The 19,115-nt window shown below is 39.5% G+C and overlaps 1 protein-coding gene across 1 annotated transcript in view; it reads right to left on the bottom strand.

Moving 5' to 3' along the window:
* Positions 1–11,106, bottom strand: part of LOC126502602 (translation initiation factor IF-2-like) — a 12,405-nt gene extending 1,299 nt beyond the window's left edge. The window contains exons 1-2 of the mRNA XM_050143763.1: positions 11,059–11,106; positions 82–372 (exon numbers count right to left, since the gene is read on the bottom strand). Coding sequence (XP_049999720.1) covers positions 82–372; positions 11,059–11,106 — 339 coding nt within the window. The remainder of the gene's footprint in view (positions 1–81; positions 373–11,058) is intronic.
* Between the last annotated feature and the right edge of the window lie 8,009 nt (positions 11,107–19,115).

Below are 19,115 nucleotides of genomic sequence, written 5' to 3' on the forward strand. Positions count from 1 at the left end.
GGGACGGGGCGGGAAGGCGCTGGCGGGGAGGGACGGGGAGCCAGCGCTGGCTGCTTGCCCCTGCTCCGCTCGCGCGCTTGCTCGCTCGGCCAACTGCGGCCTGCGGGGCCCGAGCAGCTGCTGGGGCTGGAGGTCCGCCGCGGCGGCCCGTCCTTGGCACGGGGGAGGGGAGCCAATAGCGGGAGGAAACTGGATCCCCGGGGATGGGGTAGGGATTTGCAGCTCGGTGGCACCGGAAACTAGTCTGGCCTTTTGGCCGGGAGGCTGCAAACTCTCGGGACCGGGTGCCTCTCGGAAGGCTGCGAGATAAACTTGCCGGCGCTCTTTCGTGGTGGCGGCGTGGTAACCTTTATGTCCTTGGCCAGCAGCGCCCTTAGGGGATCCAGCTTGTTAGTGTAGGGTCCGTGTCAGAGCTGGGCTGTGTATTGTGCTCCTGAAGTTTCTGTGTCTCCTACCAAAGGGTGAGAGGGGGAAGAAGAACTTCAGAAACTGAGTTGCAAATGGAAGGCGATAATGAGAGATTTCTTTAACTTTAGTGAAAAAACGTCGCCGCCTTGGCACCCTGTCCTTGAAGTTAAAGAATATTTAGCCTTCTCATTTTTGATTGCCTGACAATCTTGTGATGAAAATTGAGTGTCAGGTTAAAACAGTTTTGTAAGAAGAAGCAGTTTAATCCAAATTTTTCTGCCTTCTGGCTTTTCTTTATATTCTGGTATCAGCCAAAGCAGTGACAGTTTGGAAAATTTGAATATTGTGAGTGTAACAATTAAAAATACAACTTGGAAATGTAAGAACTCTTTGTTAGAGGATAGACGTCTTGCAAATTCGGTCAAGAATGAACAATACTTTTTAAAGTTCAGTAAATGGTGTGTGTTATTTTATTGTAGAAATTGATAGCTTTTGTAGTCTTGTAACAAGCTGTGTCCTCCCTCAGTATAAATTGAAGTGCAAAATTTGAGACTCAGTAATTTTGAAAGTTGGAAAAGTAGAGGAAAGCAAAACATGCAGTTATAAAGAACATGCCGAGCGGAGGCGGCACAGGCACACTCCGTTAATCCCAGCACTGGGGAGGCAGAGGACAGCCAGGACTACACACAGAAATGCTGTCTTGGACCCCACGAGTAAGTGTAATTCACAGAGTGCACACGGTGTGAAGTATTAAGCAAATGGTCTTGGCTGGAGTTGTTACTCTATGGTAGAAAGCTTGTCTAGCATACCTGAATTAGTGGGTTGGGTTTCCAGTGCTAATAATAAATGCTCTTAATAGTTAAATGTATAGTTGGTCGTTGTGAATTGATTCCTTGAGGGGCCTGGGAGTGTCCCCAATAACCCTTCACTATCAAGGAAATTAAGTGGTGTAAACACAAATCCAGAGAGTGGAGACCCATCGCTCAGTGATAAAGACCTGACAGTGACCAAGTTTGGATCCCCAGGGACTCACCCACGTGGTGGAAGGAGAGAACTGACTCAAGTTATCCTTTGATCTCTACATTTGTACAGACACAACACAAAGTAATTGTGAGAAAAACTCTCCCCCACCCCGCCCCCCACTCCAGGCTTCTCTGTGTAGCCCTGGCTGTCCTGGAACTAGTTGTGTAGACCTGTGTGGCCTCTAGCTCAACAGAGATTGGCCTGCCTCTGCTTCCTGAGTGCTGGGATTGAAGGGGTGTGGCACCATACCACCCGGCTAAATTCTTTTTTTAAGAGAACACAAAGCTGGAAATGTAGCTCATTTGTTGGAGTGTTTGCAAGGTATGCCTGAAGCCTTGGGTTCCATCCCTGGAACTCTAGTTATGTGGGGTGGTACCTGCCTTTAATCCCAGCATTGGAAGTTATAGCTACATAGAGGGTTCCAGGTCAGCCTGGGCTGTATAAGGCCCTGTTTCAAAATAAAGGGAGATGGGAAGACCATACCAGTTTTCCAAATTCTGTATTTAGCGTGTGGTGATCAGAATTGTCTTTTTTATTTATTTTTTTTAAGGAAAGTGTAAAATATGAAATATGCTAATTCAGCTGTGTAATTTGTATATTTGCAAAGGACCATTTTGTGAGTAACAAAAAAGTCAATGTTTTCCTGAAGGGCACAGTTTCCCTATAGAGTTGATCTCCAAGCAATATTAGTGACAGCGCTCTATGGTCATATTCAGTAAAATTTGTACTTCTCACTTAAGTGTGCATGAGTTGGAAAGTGTGTTTACCACTCAAGGCTAGCATGTATTTTAATCATGTAATGACTTTCGATACCTTTAGAAACTTATTTACACTATGAAGAATCTTTCAGAATACTAAATGTCAAATTTTTTCGATTTTGGCCTCATGTTACTTCAGGACTAAAGTAATAAGGGACCTCCAGTTCTATGTGATTTTTGCTTCTGTGGGTGTTCTATGCATTATGTAATCACTTAGTAGTAGACTTCATTAACTAGATAAAGTTTTTTTGGTACTTAGTGAAATCTAGAGTATTTTACATTTATAGCAGGAGTGTATTTTTAGGTACACTACCATTTTGAGCTGCTCAGGTTTCAGGTGTTTAGTATTGATAAATAGTTGTTTTTTAATAATACAAATATGAGTTGTTTAGCTGCTTTTCAGAAATCAGATTTTGTTGGCTGGATACAGCTGTGAAGATGCATGTTTTCTGTCAGCAGATACAAGATAGAAAAGTAGCCATTTGTTACTTTTGCTAGGAATATTTTGAAACATTTTAGATAATTTGCCTTAAATTGGTAATATGGTGGATATGGTTTGGGAACATTTTAATTAGTTAACCTTTTCTATTCACCTGGATATTTCATCAAAGTGATAGTACATTGAAGTCTGGTGAAGGAAGAACTGACATTACCTTGTTTCTTTTTTATCTTTGTTCTTGAGACAGCTCTATGCATCCCTTGCTAGCCTGGAACTCTTGCCTCTGCTTCCCAAATGCTTGTATTAAAGGCGAATGCCACCATGCCCAGACCCGTATCTTGTGTGTGTTTTTTTTTTTTTTTTTTTTTTTTGGCTTGTGTGAATGGCTAATGCCTAGAAAGGAACTTGGACTGAATGAATTGCCTGTTAAGAGTAATTTTAGCAAGTTGTGTAGTTTATACTGAATAATTGAATTTAGGTTAGAGGTTATGGTGGCCGTGCAGGGGTTTTTGAATGTAGGGAGGGGAGGTAGAAGATCTAGAGTTGAGAATCTGTATAGAATGATAAATAAACTGAACAAGTCGCCCAGGTTAAAGTCTCTTAACTGTTTGTACATGTGTGCGCTTTAGAGCAGAGTGTATTTAGGTATATGGAAATAGCATAGAACTTGCTTATAGTAGAGGATTTTACTTAATTAATATTCCACACTATAGTGAAAATTTAAAAAGGAGCATTGAGAGTATTGAGGACTGACTTGGCATTGATTACCTTTTAAACAGTTTTCAGAATTTAGTTAGCTGTACTGATTTAATAAAAAAGTGTCTTAAGTGTCCGTCATATGTCTAAGAAAGGAAATGGTCCTTTGGGGAAATGTGACCTAGTAAATACTTTGCTATTTAAAACTTAACTTGAACTTCAGGGTTAGTGGAGTGTATTTCATAGGGTGATAGAGATCTTGGAATTGGGTTAACTTTGACTAAAGAAACAGGAATCTAGAAAATGTAACCTTGTTGAGTGCTCAGATTACTTATTGCTAGAAATACTGAAAGTGCTTTATCAAAAGAAAACAAAAATACCATTGGAGAGTTTGTTAAGTAATGTTATAATATTGAGCAAGCACCAGCAGTTCATTCATATTCAGTTGAATAGTTGAGAGAGGGAAGCTGTAAGTGGCTAGTGTTCTGACTGGAGGAAACACTTCATTCTATTTGTAAGAAAGTTTACAAAGTAAACTTTATAGGAAAATAGCATTTTGACCTGCTCTGTAGACACAAAAATACTAAGAATCTAATTATTGCATACAAAGTTACCTTTCTGACTCATAGTATCCAAGTGATACATAGCTGTGAGTTGTCTTTATTTCTAAATGCAGTAAGATGGGTTTTCTAATTTGTTTCACTTTGTTTTAATTGAACATTGCTTCCCTTCAGTTTTTATTTTAGATTTTAGTTTCCAATGTTTGCCCTGATCAATTTCTAAATGGCAAACCGACAACAGTTACTACCAAATCAGTTGTAAAGCTAACTATATGCAGGAGTTAAGGGTTTGTATTGCTTTGTGTATAGACAGGGCAGAACTGTTTAGACACTGAGTGGTGGCTCACTCTCCTGTAGTCTCAGTACTGGATTTCTGGAACAGCAGGATTGTTGATGAATTTTGGGCCTGGGTTGGGCTGAGTAAGACCTTGTCTCACACATAACAAAAAGGATACAAAAGTATTTCTTCCTGTTGGGTTGGGAGACATAGAAGTAACTATAATGAATAGTGATTCTGTGTAGTATATTCTGTGTCCCTTATTTTCAATTTAAAATTACCTTATAAAAATTTGGAAATTTTTTAAAAGTAACTTTTAGATTATGTGTTTTGAGTGTTTAACTCACGTGTATTTCTGTGTGTCAGAGGTCAGAAGAGAACATTGAATCCCCTGGAACTGGAGTGATGAATGCTTGTGAGCCTCTGTGGATGCTGTGAATTGAACCTTAACTGCTAAATCATCTCTCCATTTTGGGAATTGTGTTAATGGCTCTTATCCTGAATTACTAGATTGATTGTTGGTTTGAAAAAGCAGTATAAAGTAAGCATGCTGCACTCATCAAAACTGGGAAATAGTGCATTTTAGGGCTGTGAGTGTATTTTTCAGTGTTAAAGCATTAACTTGGCATGTATGAAATCCTGGGGTGCTTTTTCAATATCACTGAAGCACAAGTGCACTGAGGCAAAAGTGCGTGCACTCTCACACACACACACAGAGGGAGAGAGAACATTTATGATGTTTCAAGAATTTACATTTTTCTGTGCAGTGTTGGGAAGGATTGAAATTTTAGGTCTTGAATTTGCTAGACAAGCATTCTGCTACTGAACTACATCTCCAGCCCTAAACATGCTTTAAATGAGGTCCTGGGGTGGAGGCTGGTGCTGAACATGGAACAGAGAACAGTCTTGGATCTGGGGAATGATTCTGTTTTTTATAGAGGTTTGGCCTTTTTTTTTTTTTTTTGGTGTGTGTGTGTATGTATTTTTGTGTGCATATGTTCAGAACAGATGCCCTCTTTTGGCCTCCCAAGTCCTTGCAGCTGGAGTTAAGAGGTGGTTGTGAGCCACACAACACAATAAAAGTGCTGAATCCTCTGAAAGAGTAACAAATAATCTTCACCACTAAGCTAGCTTAGTCCTGGGTTTGACTTTTCTAGAGACAGTGATTATAAATGCATCTTGGCATTGAAAATTGAAATGAGCTCTGGTGGAGTGTGTTAGTGATCCTGTGCTGTTTCTTCCGATTTAGGGCAAGCTGTTGAATGTGGTACCAACTTCTATTTAGAAATAATGAAAATTTGGTATGTGGTAAATATTTCCTTCGTAGATTGTTTTGTTCATTGTGATCATATATTACAGCTAGGAAAACTGAGGGGCTAGAAAGGCTGGGTGAATTAAGTGTACAAGGTTTCAGTTTCAAGTGAATGAATAGATTAGGAGAATTTGAGATGAGTCCCTTCCACTTCAAATAACTAATGCTGATCTGAACATTGGTGTATAGAATGTTTGTGTTTGCTTTTCTTGAATGTATGCTTAAGAAAGTTGCTGGGTCTTGATGGTAAACTGTTTTTTACTCATTAAACAGTTCTGACCAACTTGGCATTGTTTTTTGATACCAGAGTCAATACTCTTAATTCTGATCACCAGTTAGTACAACTGTAAGACTGCCTGTCTCACTTTTTAGTGTGTTTGGGTGCTGCCTGAATTTAAATTCAGTGGCTGTAAATTCACAGACTTGGCCACAATTCATTTCTTAAGCTCAGTAATTTGCTAGAATGCTTCGTAAAACTCAATCAAAAAATAATTTTTTTAAACTTTTTTTTTCCTTCAGTTTTTCAAGACAGGGTTTCTGTGTAGTCCAGGCTGGCTTTAAACTCACAGATATCCACCTGCCTCTGCCTCCTGAGTGCTGAGATTGGCATGTGCCAACACCACCCAGCCAGAAAAGATAATTTTTTTTTTACCGATTTATTTATTTATTATGTATACAGTGTTCTGTCTGCATGTATTCCTACAGGCCAAAAGAGGGCACCAAATCTCATTGCAGATGGTTGTGAGCCACCATGTGGTTGCTGGAAATTGAACTCAGGACCTCTGGAGGAGCAGTCGATACTCTTAACCACTGAGCCATCTCTCCAGCCCTAGATAAGATAATCTTATAAACAAACCATCACTGGTTTGTTTTTAAAGATACTTAATGTGATGCTCAGAATGTTTCTGACAGGAGCTTTCGTCCTGGTGATCAGAAGCCATTTTTGCATGCATCTTTTGGTATTCCCAGTCATCATCTGGGAAATTGGGAGGGATTTAGGTGTAGTATTCCAGGATCTCTAACTTTATTTATTTATTTATTTTTGGTTTTTCGAGACAGGGTTTCTCTGTGGCTTTGGAACCTGTCCTGGAACTAGCTCTGTAGACCAGGCTGGTCTCGAACTCACAGAGATCCACCTGCCTCTGCCTCCCGAGTGCTGGGATTAAATGATTTATTAAACTTAAATGCAGCTTTGTCTTCATTATTCTCAACAGAAGTCTTTGTGTGCAATCTCTCTAGCTCTTGTTAATAACTTTTAAAGAAAACTCACATGTTATTGTGTGTGAGAGAGAGAGACTGAGAGATGCTGAGACTGGCTGACTTAGGGAAATCAGTTCTTCAACTGTGGATCCTAAAGATTGAATTTAGTTCTTCAGGCTTGTGGATAGGCACCCTTACACACTGAACATCTCTAATCTTCATTTCCTCTTCACTAGTAGCTTTAATGGATGTGAGGTGGTGTGCCATGTTTTGGATAGGTGTTTTCCTAATGACTAATGAATGATATTGATCTTTTCATGCACTTATTGGATATTTGTTTATGAGCCATGTCTTTGCAATAATTACATTGTCCTTTTATTAAGTTACTTAATGCTGTTACTTCTGTAGGTTGTGGTAGATGGGGGTCCAGGGTAACCTCTGCTTCTAAATAAGTAACTATCCCAGCAGTGGCTAAACAATTCTTACTCCATTGAATAGTCTACCTGGCTTTTTGAGATGGGATTTAATTTTGTAGCCTGGTTTGGCCTCAGATTTGTGGCAGTCCTGCCCCCATCCTCCTTGGTACTCTCACTGTAGAACCTGTTGATCCTAGTACATGGCTTTGTTTCTGAACTCTAAACTTGTATGACATTGAATTACATATTTTTGCTTATATTTGTAGTAAAATGGGTGTCTTCACTACTAGGTCCATTACAAAATTTTGTGTAGTAGCATTTCAGTTGTATTTTAATATATAAAGCTTGCCTGAAGATCAGAGTAAAACAGCCCCACTGGTTAACCTTACAGACCAGGCAGTGGTGGTGCATACCTTTAATCCCAGAACTAGAGAGGATTATAAAACAGTAGGAGACAGCCCTCCTTCTCATTCTGAAATTCCTGGAGGCAAGATCGCCAATTTGAACTGAAGTCGAGGTAAAAGCCAGTGGCTGGCTGCTTTGTTTTTTCAGATCTTCAGATTGAACCCCAATTTCTTTCTCTGAGTTTTTATTAATCTTCAGTGTTTAATTTAGTGCCTACTGAAATTTTTATAGTAGCTACTTAAATATTGATGCCTGCAATTGAAGACTACTAATTAATATGATGTAGACTAGGGGTGTTGGGATTTTTATTGTAAACTGGTGCTGGTCATGTTGTTTGGATTTTATAAATTCCATCCATATGAAACCTGTTTAGCTAAAGGAAGGGTCCTAAGAGAAACACTGTTAGCTATTTCTGTTTTTCTGAGACCATTAAGTATTTGCTAAGTGGAATAAGCAGGTTCTTTTAAAACAGATGTCATTCCTTTGTACATTGGTGCATCTAGTAATAGATTATATATGGCATGTAAGGTTTTTAGATTTTGAAGTCATGGATATTGTGAGATTGGGTTCTTTCATAATGTCTTAACCAGGAGTAAATAGATTTGATTTTTTTTTTTTTAATTTCTAGCAGTTACAGAAAAAGACTAAAAGTTGCTAAGACAGATAAGACTGGTTCTTTATCTGAGATAAAGACTGGGAAGGGTTTTTTAAATTATTACTTAGAGTGTTTTAGATTATTTGCATATATCTAATGAGATCTTGGGAATGGGACCCAAGTCTGAACACAATTCATTTATGCCTCATAAACATCTTTATCTACTGCTTGAAGATAATTTGTCAGCTATAAACTTTAATTTGATGACCTCATCTTTTAGAGGTCATCTAAACTTTAGGCTTTTAGATTAGAGGCATTCAAGATCTTGTAACATACTGAAGTATGTTACAAGTGTATTGTATAAAGTCATAATAAAACTGCAACATAGGTCATACGTGTAACTGTTCAATTAAACATATTTCTTTTTCTTTATTATGCAGGGAACCAGGAATACGAAAAAGAGCGGCTTCCTGTGGTGCTCAGCTGTGATTCCTGAACATCATTCACCCTAAATGTTCTCTTCACTGTGGGATGAGGTAGTAGGTTGTATAGTTTTAGGGTCACACCCACCACTGGGAGATAACTATACAATCTACTGTCTTTCCTAAGGTGATGGAAAAGTCTGCATTCATGGGGGCTCAGAAGACTAAGAGCTAACTGAGGCATTTGTTTATGATGTACATGTCTTTTAGTGATTAAAAAAATGAACAAGTAGGCAATGAGAATGGGGCAAGTTTTTACTCAGTGTGTTTTCTGTGTCAGTAAGGATTTAATTTTTATTGATGTTGATAATTTAATGTTTTATCTTTCTTGAGATTGGTGTTTATTCAAGAAGAAAAAAATTGCTCTGTCAGAGTGAGGTAGTAGATTGTATAGTTGTGGGGTAGTGATTTTACCCTGTTCAGGAGATAACTATACAATCTATTGCCTTCCCTGAGGAGTAGACTTGCTGCATTGTTTTTACCTAGAGTGTGTTAAAAACTTAGGTGAATTTTGACTTTTTTTGTTTTACAGTTAATTTCCTCAAAGTGCAATGAACGTTGGTAACATTTTTAGTGTGCATGTTTCAGGAAATGTTGACAAATGTCTGAGTGGGAAAAGCGAATATCTAGGACCAGGCCCTGTGGGATAATGAAAAGATTCACTGCTCTACATTTCTGCTCAGGTAGAGATGTCTCGGGTAAATGGACATACAGTTGGAAAGGGTACTTCTGGGCTAGATTGAAATCAGATTGCTTTTCCTATTTCCATGCTTAGAATGCTGTAGGCATTGATATTACTTGATTGGTATGTTGGTTTGGGCAGACTTTGCTGGCCAGCAAAAGGACAGAGGGGCTCTGACTTTTGTCCTGGCTCTGCTATGACCTTAGTTGCCCACAAAACAAGCCAATCACCCAAAACTCAGGTGGCAAAGACCCTAATTGATACTTTTAAAGAACCTGACAGGAATATTAGAAAAGGTTGCTTGAATGTTAGCACCATTAATGGGCTCATGTTTCAACTTTTTCTAGTGATCAAAGTAGATCTTTGGGGCATTTTAAATGCAAGCCAAAGTCTCCAGGTTTTAAAGTGTTTGCTGTTCAAAAACAATTTGGAGTGAAGGGGGAAAGTTCAGATGTGGAAGGCATGAGCTATTATAACGTCTAATTATAATTGCAGGGCTCTGTCATAGTCACTATGAACTGTCCTTTTGATTTGACCTGAACCATTACATTGGGCTCTTCTGATCTAGTGCTTAATGCACTTTCTTGCAGACCAATCTGTGATTGTGATGGGAGTATTTTCCTCTTCCTAGATACCTTGTATCAGGCTGACAGAAAACTAGAACAAAGGGGAATTCAGGGTATGCATATGGTGGTGTCTGATTATAATAGATGAAGGATTTGTGAGGGTTTATATTGTTACAGGAAAAACTTTTCATTTAATATCTGGCATAGACAAACACTTTGGAAAGTTGGTCTTTGTTCTAAATTTGACATATAAAACATTGAGGAGCATAGGGGACTTAATAATACCAAAGAAAAGCAGAAATGTATAAGAAATTCTTTGCTCTTTAGTTGACAATATGTATAACCTGTTGAATGTGTTGCAAGTAGCTGAGGAATTTGATTTTCTGCTCCTTATCCTTTCAGCATGGATATATATCTACCAGTTCATGGTTTTGAAGCATCCTTTACTGAGCCCTGGAGACATCACTTTATATTTTGGTTATGAATTGCATGAGGACTAACATCCTTATTACTCCAAGTAGATGGAATTTGGAGAACTCGTCTACTTGTAAAACCACTGGTATATTTTGTAAAAAAGAAACTATGGAGAGTGTTGTTTTTTACCAGTGGCAAAAGTCATGATCAAAATTTGCTTCTGTTATAAATAATTCAGGCATCAAAAATTGAAATAATTCCTGGGGTTAGTGAGATGCTAACTGTAAGAAGCATGTGGCCTGAATGGGACAAGCTTTATGTTCATTTGTTTCAATTGATAGATCACAGGAAAGATTTATATAGATTGTCTGGTAATTTTCTGTTTACCAAGAGGTCATTTTATGAGACTTGATATTTGAGTTTTGATAATTTTTTTAACTAAAAGTGACTCTAGTATGCATTGGCCGGAGTATTAGACTCTTTTTTATCCTCATGTAATTGGATTAATTTTAATTTTGTAATTTAGTTTGTTTTTGTTTTTTAATCAATACCTTTTTGGATTTTTGCCAAGATCAGGTGGCCAAGAGCTTTTAAGAACATCAGTGAAAGAGTTCTAAGTGGTTGGATTTGAAACAACTTAAAGGCCTGATTTAACATGTTTGAAGCATCTGCCACGTAGAAGACCAGCAAGAATAAAATGGGTTCCTAGGAAGAGGTAGTAGGTTGCATAGTTTTAGGGCAGGGATTTTGCCCACAAGGAGGTAACTATACGACCTGCTGCCTTTCTTAGGGCCTTATTATACCACCGTACCATTTCCTTCCTACCTTGGTCTGGTGTAAGTGGAAACACTGCAGGTGTCCTGGTGTTCGCATTGATGATCAGTAAACAGCAGCGCGGCTCCAGTGTCTGTTACAGCCTTCTAACGGGAACTTGAGATTTCCAAAGTACACTTAGTTGTTGATGTATCTTACTTACATTTTGGTCACTGGGAAGTTTTGGAAAGCAGAGTTTTATAATTATAGTCATCCTTTGTTTAATCTTCTTTGACATGGAGAGGGACAGCTTTTCTCATTATATTTGAAAGAAAGCATTTAGCAAACCTTTTTGGATATTTGGCTTTAATGCTGTGAATATGTAATATTTATGTGTTTCCTGTATAATGAGGGAAGTATTGAATTGATTGGCTCATTCATTATACAGCACGTAACTTGACAGTATGAATGAAAGTAGTTGTTAGGATAATTGACTAACATTGTCAATAAAAATGATATACTTTAAAACTTGTGCTTTTCTATTTTGTGCTGTGTCCACCTCACCCAATAATACTGTGTATGCTGGCCTTCAACCTGAGCTCCTTCTCTCCTTCTCAAATGTTCTGACTTTTCATTAGTAGCTACTACCATTATTCACAGATGTATTACTAAAGCTAATTTGTTTGTACTTTGTATTAAATGTGATTACATTTGAGTCTTTGAGTTTGCACAAGCAAATACTACCTTGCAAATACAGTTCCCTCTTCATTTCCCCAGGCTGGTTCAACATTTACCAAATGAGGAAAGGTGCCAAATCTGAGATCCCAGTGTAACTTTACTGTTAGTAATGTGTTCTGTGGGTCAGGAGTTTGAGCAGTGTCTTAGTTTGCTTTCTGTTTCTGTAATAGAGACCATGACTGTCTTTGAGAAGGAAAGTGGGTTTATTTCGGTTTAGAAATCGCATGTTACTCCAGGCGGTAGTGGCGCACACCTCTAATCCCAGCACTTGGGGAGCAGAGACAGGAGGATCTCTGAGTTCAAGGCCAGCCTCCTCTACAAGAGCTAGTTCTAGGGCAGGCTCCAAAAGATACAGAGAAACCCTGTCTCGAAAAACCAAAAAAAAAAAAAAAAAAAAAAAAAAAAAAAAAAAAACAAAAAACTCCTGTTACTCCACCACTGGGTAAAATCAGCAGGACCTGAAACAGGCCATGGAAGACTGCTGCTTTGCTTGCTTTACACTTTGTGTTGCTAGCCTGCTCTCTTAACCCAGGACCCTAGGGGTGGTACCACCTAAATTGGTCTAGACTGGGCTCTCAATTTAGTGCTCAATGCCTCAGACTTCCTTGCAGACCAATCTGTGGTGGGAGTATTTTCCCACTGAGATTCCTCCTGTGTGACAGTGGTTTTGTATTGCTTTAATAAAACGCTGACTGGCTAGTAGCCAGGCAGGAAGTAGAGGCGGGGCAATGAGAACAGGAGAATTCTGGGAAGAGGAAAGAGTTTATAGTCATAACCCAGACACAGAGGAAGCAAGATGAGAATTCCTCACTGAGAAAAGGTACCAAGCCACATGGCTAACATGGACAAAACTTGTGGGCTAATTTAAGAATCTTAAGCTAATAGGCCAACTGATTTATAACTTATGTAGGCCTCTGTGTTTCGTTGGGACTGAAAGGCTGTGGGACCTGGCGGGACAGAAACTACAACAGGTTCCCTCCTCCTAGATAACTTATATCACGGTCACAGAAACTAAAAGGGAATTCAGCGTATGCATATAGTGGTGTCTGTTGGGCTTGGCTTTACCAATAGCCATCTTGATGGCCAAGATTATTTTTTTGTAGGTGGTATCTGTTTCTTTTCTTTATAATTTGTTATGCACCTATCATTTCAGTATAAATTATAATTTTAAATTATAATTTAAAATTCATGTTATCCATAAGGAAAAAACAAACCAACAACAAACACCAAGCAAGGAGTCTGAAATAGCCTGCTTAATAAATTGGCCTCCGCACAAGGAAGGCTATGTAAAGAAGAGGACGGGAGAAGGAAACTACAAGTAGAAAAACAGCAACAGTAGGTCTGCCTCTGATAATAAATGTAGATTGATGAAGTTCTCCAGATAACACAGAGTAAGATTCAAAAATATACTGTGTAAGAAACTGCCAGGTGGTGATGGCAGCTGATGCTTATAGTCCCAGCACTTGAGGCAGAGGCAGGTGGAACTTTGAATTTGAGGCCAGCCTAGTCTATAGAGCAAGTGCCAGGACAGGTTCCTAAGCTATGGAAAAACCCTGTCTCAAAAAAACAACAAAAAACTTAAACCTTCAAGGATAGAAACTGAAATGGGAGGGGTGGAAAAGTATCTCCTATGAATGGAATCTGAAGGAGCAAGAATAGACCTTGATTGAGAATGGAAAAGTCACCAGTAAGAAAGCTGTAAATGCTAAAAGGAATAATTCACTAAGAGGAAAAAACCTTGAATGTGTCTCAGAATATAAAAGAACTCAGCATCAGAACATCCAGATACATAAATATTAATAAACTAATAGGAGAGCTTTTAATAATCCAGCATTCTAAACCAAACAGATTTATAAAATGTTCCAACAGCTGCTGAGTGCATGTTCTCAGCAGAAAATGGAACATTCTCCAGAGCAGATAACATGGTAGTTTCACAAAACAGATTGCCAGCAAATTTTCTTTAAAAGTTGAAAATGAGCTGGGCGTTCGTGGCACCACACCTTTAATCCCAAGAGGCAGAGGCAGGTGGATCTCTGAGTTCGAGGCCATCCTGGTCTACAAGTGCTAGGTCAGGATGGGCACCAAAGCTACGCTGGGAAACCCTGTCCTGGAAGAAAAAAAAGTTGAGAATCATGTCTTTGTCAACCATGATGAAATAAAACTAGAAAAATGTTACAGGACAGGCTCCAAAGCCACAGAGAAACCCTGTCTCAAAAAAACCAAAAAAAAAAAAAAAAAAAAAAGTTACAAACTATACAAGCACATGTATGGAAACTAAAGAATTTATACTACAGTAGATTAAGGAAAATAGAAAATTGAAAATTTTCATGAAACAAATACTAAAACAGTATATACTAAGAGGAGAGTTTATTGTAACCAGTATCTATGTCATGAAAGCAGAAAAACCTCAACTTACTATATCTAAAAGAACAAAAAGTGGACGTTCCAATTTCCAAATTGGTAAAAGGGAAAAAAGGTTAGAGTGGAAATAAATGAAGGCCGAGCTTTAACAAAAAAATTTAACAAGCTGGGGGTGGGGAAGGACACAACAGTACTCGGGAAATGGACATGTTATAATTCATATTTCAGAAGTAATTGTGAATAGCTATACATAATTGATAACTTAGAAGAAAAATTCAGCATTTCTGAGATTAATTGATGTAGAAAGCCTAAACAGACCAAAGATTAATGAAACTTAATCAGTAATAAGCCCCCCCTCCAAAAGAAAAAAACCCTTCACTGCTTTAATTTTCTAAGCATTTGAAGGAGGACTAATGTGAGCTCATTTTTTTCAAAAGTACATGAAGGAGGGGGGCTGGAGAGATGGCTCAGTGGTTAAGAGCATTGCCTGCTCTTCCAAAGGTCCTGAGTTCAATTCCCAGCAACCACATGGTGGCTCACAACCATCTGTAATGAGGTCTGGTGCCCTCTTCTGGCCTGCAGGCATACACACAGACAGAACATTGTATACATAATAAATAAATATTTTTTAAAAAAAGTACATGAAGGGGGCAAAAAAGGCAGTCTTTCAAACTCATTCTCCAGGGCCAATATTACCAATATAGTAAAACTATACAAAGGCACTCAATGAACAGTGTGCATATGAACATGGATGCAGAACTCGGTAAAAGTAGAAAACCAAATCCAAAAGCAAATTAAAACAATTTTCTACTATCAAGTGGAATTCATTCCAGGGTTTCAAAGATGGTTTAACATAACGCAAATCAGTAAGTATGACATAGCACATTAGTTAAAGACAAAAAGCATGGTTATTTGGTACATGTAGAAATGGCATTTCAGCTGGGTGGTGGTGGTGTACGCCTCTAATCCCAGCAGCACTCAGGAGGCAGAGGCAGGCAGATCTCTGAATTTGAGGCCAGCCTCCTCTACAAGAGCTAGTTCCAGGACAGGCTCCAAAGGTAGAGAAACCCTGTCTCGAAAAAACAAAAAGAAATGGCATTTGATAAAACTTGATATATTGAATGAGCTAATATAGGAGTAATATAACTATATATAGTGTTGGATACAAGTGTATGGCTAATGCACCAAATGGGACAAGGAGCTCACTTTCTCTTTGAAGATCAAGAACAGGACAGGAGACTATTTCCACCTTTATTAAAAATGCTGTACATCCTAGCCAGAACAATGAAGCAAGAGAAAGAAAAAGAAGACATCTGAATTGAAAAGGAGGAAGTAAAATTTTTACTATGGAAGATGACATGAATGTTACAGGTAGAAACTCCCAAAGATACTGTTAAAGGATAGAAAATCAATATAGAAAAATTGGTAGCATTGTTAGATGCTAATAGTGAATTATCTGGAAAAGAAACCAAGAAAGCCACCTACTTGTAACACCTAAAATAAAATCTAAAAATTAATTTACTATAAGATGCATGGACACCTTATAGTAAAACAAAAATTTTGATGATAAAAGACCGAGTAGACTGTCTTACATACTTATCTACTGCTGTTACAAAGCACCATGACCAAGCACGGTAACTTATCGAAGAAAGGGTGAGTCCGTCGACGACATGGTGGGGAACAAGGCAGCAGGCAGTATTGGTGCTGGTGTAGTATCTGAGAGCTAACATTTTGAGATGACCAATAGACAGTTAACTGGGAATGGCATGAACTTTTGAAACCTCAGAGCCTATCCTCAGTGACACACCTCCCAAAAGATCACACCTAGCCAGGCAGTGGTGGCACACGCCTTGCGCCTTTAATCCCAGCACTTGGAGGCAGAGGCAGGTGGATCCCTGTGAGTATGAGGCCAGCCTCCTCTACAAGAGCTAGTCCAGGATAGGCTCCAAAGCTACAGAGAAACCCTGTCTTGGAAAAAACAAAACAAAAAACAAAAAACACCTCCTAAGCCTTCCTGTGTTCTATTGCTGTGAAGAGACACCATGACGATGGCAACTCTTATAAAGGAAAGTAATTGTGACTTGCTTCCAGTGTCAGAGATTTAGTCCATTATCATCATGGCAGGAAGCATGGCAGCACTTAGGCAGACATGGTATTGGAGGAGCTGAGAATTTGACATCCAGATCCATAAATGGCAGGAAGAAGAGAGACACGGCCTGGCTTGAGCATTTGAAACCCCAAAGGCTATTTGCAATGACACACTTCCTCCAGCAAAGCCACACCTCTCAGTCCCTCTCAAGTAGTGCCACTCCCTAATGATCAAGCATTCAAATATATGAGCCAATGGGGACCATTTCCATTCCAACCATCACACTTCCTAAACAGTTCCACAAACTGGTGACTAAGCATTTAAATATCTGAGCTTATGAGGAGGTATTTTCATTCAAACTCCTATGGACTGGAAGAACTACATTCATAGATTGGAAGAATTAATACATTAAAAAGATGTCTATATTATCCAAATCCTAATATATAGATAGTCCTAGCATTAGAAGAGGGTGCCACCGTGCCCAGTCTCTGTAATTGCCCAAGCTCCCCAAGATTGGCCTGTCTCTGTCTCCCCAGTGCTAGGATTAAAGGTGTGCGCCAGTTCATCTGGCTCTGTTTTGTCAGTGTAACTGCACTGATCGAAGAAACAAAGTCCTGTGTAGTATAGTAGCTGGCACTGGATGTGGCCTCCTGCAGCCAGCAGAAAGAAGGAACAGCCAGGATGGCCAGAGATTTCCTACTTGCTTTCAGGGCTGTGGTGTTACCTATTCCTTGGGCTGGCTCTGCTGTGGTGATCAGTAGTTCTGTGATAGGCACAAGCCTGCCATTTTGGACAGAGACTCCTTGTCGATACCACTGTGAGGACTTCCAGGGGGTCTGCTGAAACAGCTTCCACTAGAAATATAATAATGAAAGCCACATGTGTAAGCTTAAACTTTCTGGCAATTGCATTTTACTTCTGTAAAAAGTACAAAAAAAAGCAGGTGAAAATAATTTTAATTGTATATGTAAAACTAATTTCCACATGTATTCAATTATTCAAACTAAGCATTTGATATATTAAGCTCCTTTTTCATTTTGAAAACACATAGTTTTCAAAATTTATGTGTGTTTTATGTGTAAAACAACCCCAATTAGAAATAGCCCCATTTCAAGTGCTCAGTGGCCCTTTATATGGCTAATGGCTTCCTTATTGAATAGATGAAGTCTTGGATTTGACTTCCTGAGAACAGAGCCATGCTGCCATCTGGTGGCAATTTAGCCAAAAAGCTCTCCGGCGCCACTGTCACATGGTCCTTGGCCTGCTGGGAAACATCCTTCCTTCACTTGTGTTCTTTGAAACTAGATTTGAGAAGAGACCTGCCCATTCTTAGAAGCAAGAATGACTGCAGGGTTGCTGGACTTGCAGGTGAGAAGCTGTGGGAATGAGGAGATGCAGAGGGAGGACAAAAGACCGGTTTGGAGCCATCCCCTCAGGGAACCCCATCTCCAGGGAGGTCCTGACCATGACCACCACCTACAATAGTTTTTGTTTTTACTGATGAACACCTTTGTTTAACAAGAGTCTCTCTCCCAGCCTCAGCCTCTAACTGCTTAGCTTCCTGTGAGTGAGGAATCTAAAGCAGAGCTGTGATAAGCCGGTGAATGTTGTCTTTACGTGTGGAAGTCCGTGTGTGTGTGTGTGTGTGTGTGTGTGTGTGTGTGTGTGTGTGTGTGAAGATGTGTCACTGTGGTTCATGTAATAAGAAGCAAAATGTCAATAGCTTGGCAGGAGGTAGAGGCGGAACTTTTGGACAAAGAGAACTCTGGGAAGAAGAAAGGCAGCGTTGCCAGCCATGGGCTAACCAGGGTATAATGGAGGTGTGAGGTTACGAGCATGTGGAAGAACATAGATTAAAAACTATGGGTTAATTTAAGTTATAAGAGGCAGTTAGAAACAAGCCTAAGCTGAGGCTGAGCTTTCATAATGGGAAGTCTCTGTGCCTTTACCAGGGAGCCAATGAGCCTAACAAAAAGTCCGATTACATTCAACTCGTGACCTTCCTACCCCTGGCCTTTCAAGTCCTGAGGTCACAGGCCCACACCACTGTGCATGGCTTTGTCAGTACCTTTTGGGGAACACATGTTTCTGCCCTTGGAGGAATGCTCACCCAGTTTCCCTCTGTGGCCAGGGCTGCTCCTATTCTTAGCTTTACCCAGCAAGAGCAAGAAAAGCCTGTTTTCTAAGTTTGTTAGGAAAGTCCCACACTGGTTCCAGGCTGTTGCCCGAGGCTGTATCTTTCATTAACTAGTTCAAAGACTGTTCCAGTTCTTTCTTTTATTGAGATAGTATTTTTTGTTTTTGTCTTTAAATCTATAACTTAAAACTAATAAAGTTGGGGCCAGTGAGACGGGCTTGTTGAGTTAAGGCATTGCTGGATTAGATTTGTGGGACTCAGTTGTAATGGAAGGAGAGAAGTAATTCCTGCAAGTTGTCCTCTGACTGCAAGCAAGCATGTGTACACACACACACACACACACGACATAAACAGAATATAATAAAAATAAAACAGATAAGGCCATTTTACACAGATATCAGCAATACCCTTATAGTCAAAGATGGATTTGTTTATTCCTGTCACAATAAAAGAGTATATACATGCAAGAAACCATGCTGGCCCTCTGTGACCATTAGTATTAGCCATAAACTTGACAGAATCCACAATGTCCTAGAAAATGGGCCTCTGGGGAGGCTTGTGGGAAACGCATTTTTTTCTCTCTCTTTCTTACCCTGCCCTCCCTCCCCTTCTCCCCCTTGCCGTTTTTTGTTTGTTTTGTTTTTGTTTTTTAGAGACAGGTTCTCATGTTGCACCCTTGGGTGGCATGGTGCCTACTTAGTATACCAGACTGGCCTCTGACTCCCAGAGATCTTCTGCCTCTGCTCCTGAGTGCTGGGGTTAAAGGCGTGCACCACTATGCTTGGCTTTGTGAGGGATTGTCTT

Source organism: Alexandromys fortis, unplaced genomic scaffold (assembly GCF_014885135.2).
Source record: "Alexandromys fortis isolate MF-2015 unplaced genomic scaffold, M_Fortis_MF-2015_v1.1 scaffold_1, whole genome shotgun sequence".
NCBI classification, from domain to species: domain Eukaryota; kingdom Metazoa; phylum Chordata; class Mammalia; order Rodentia; family Cricetidae; genus Alexandromys; species Alexandromys fortis.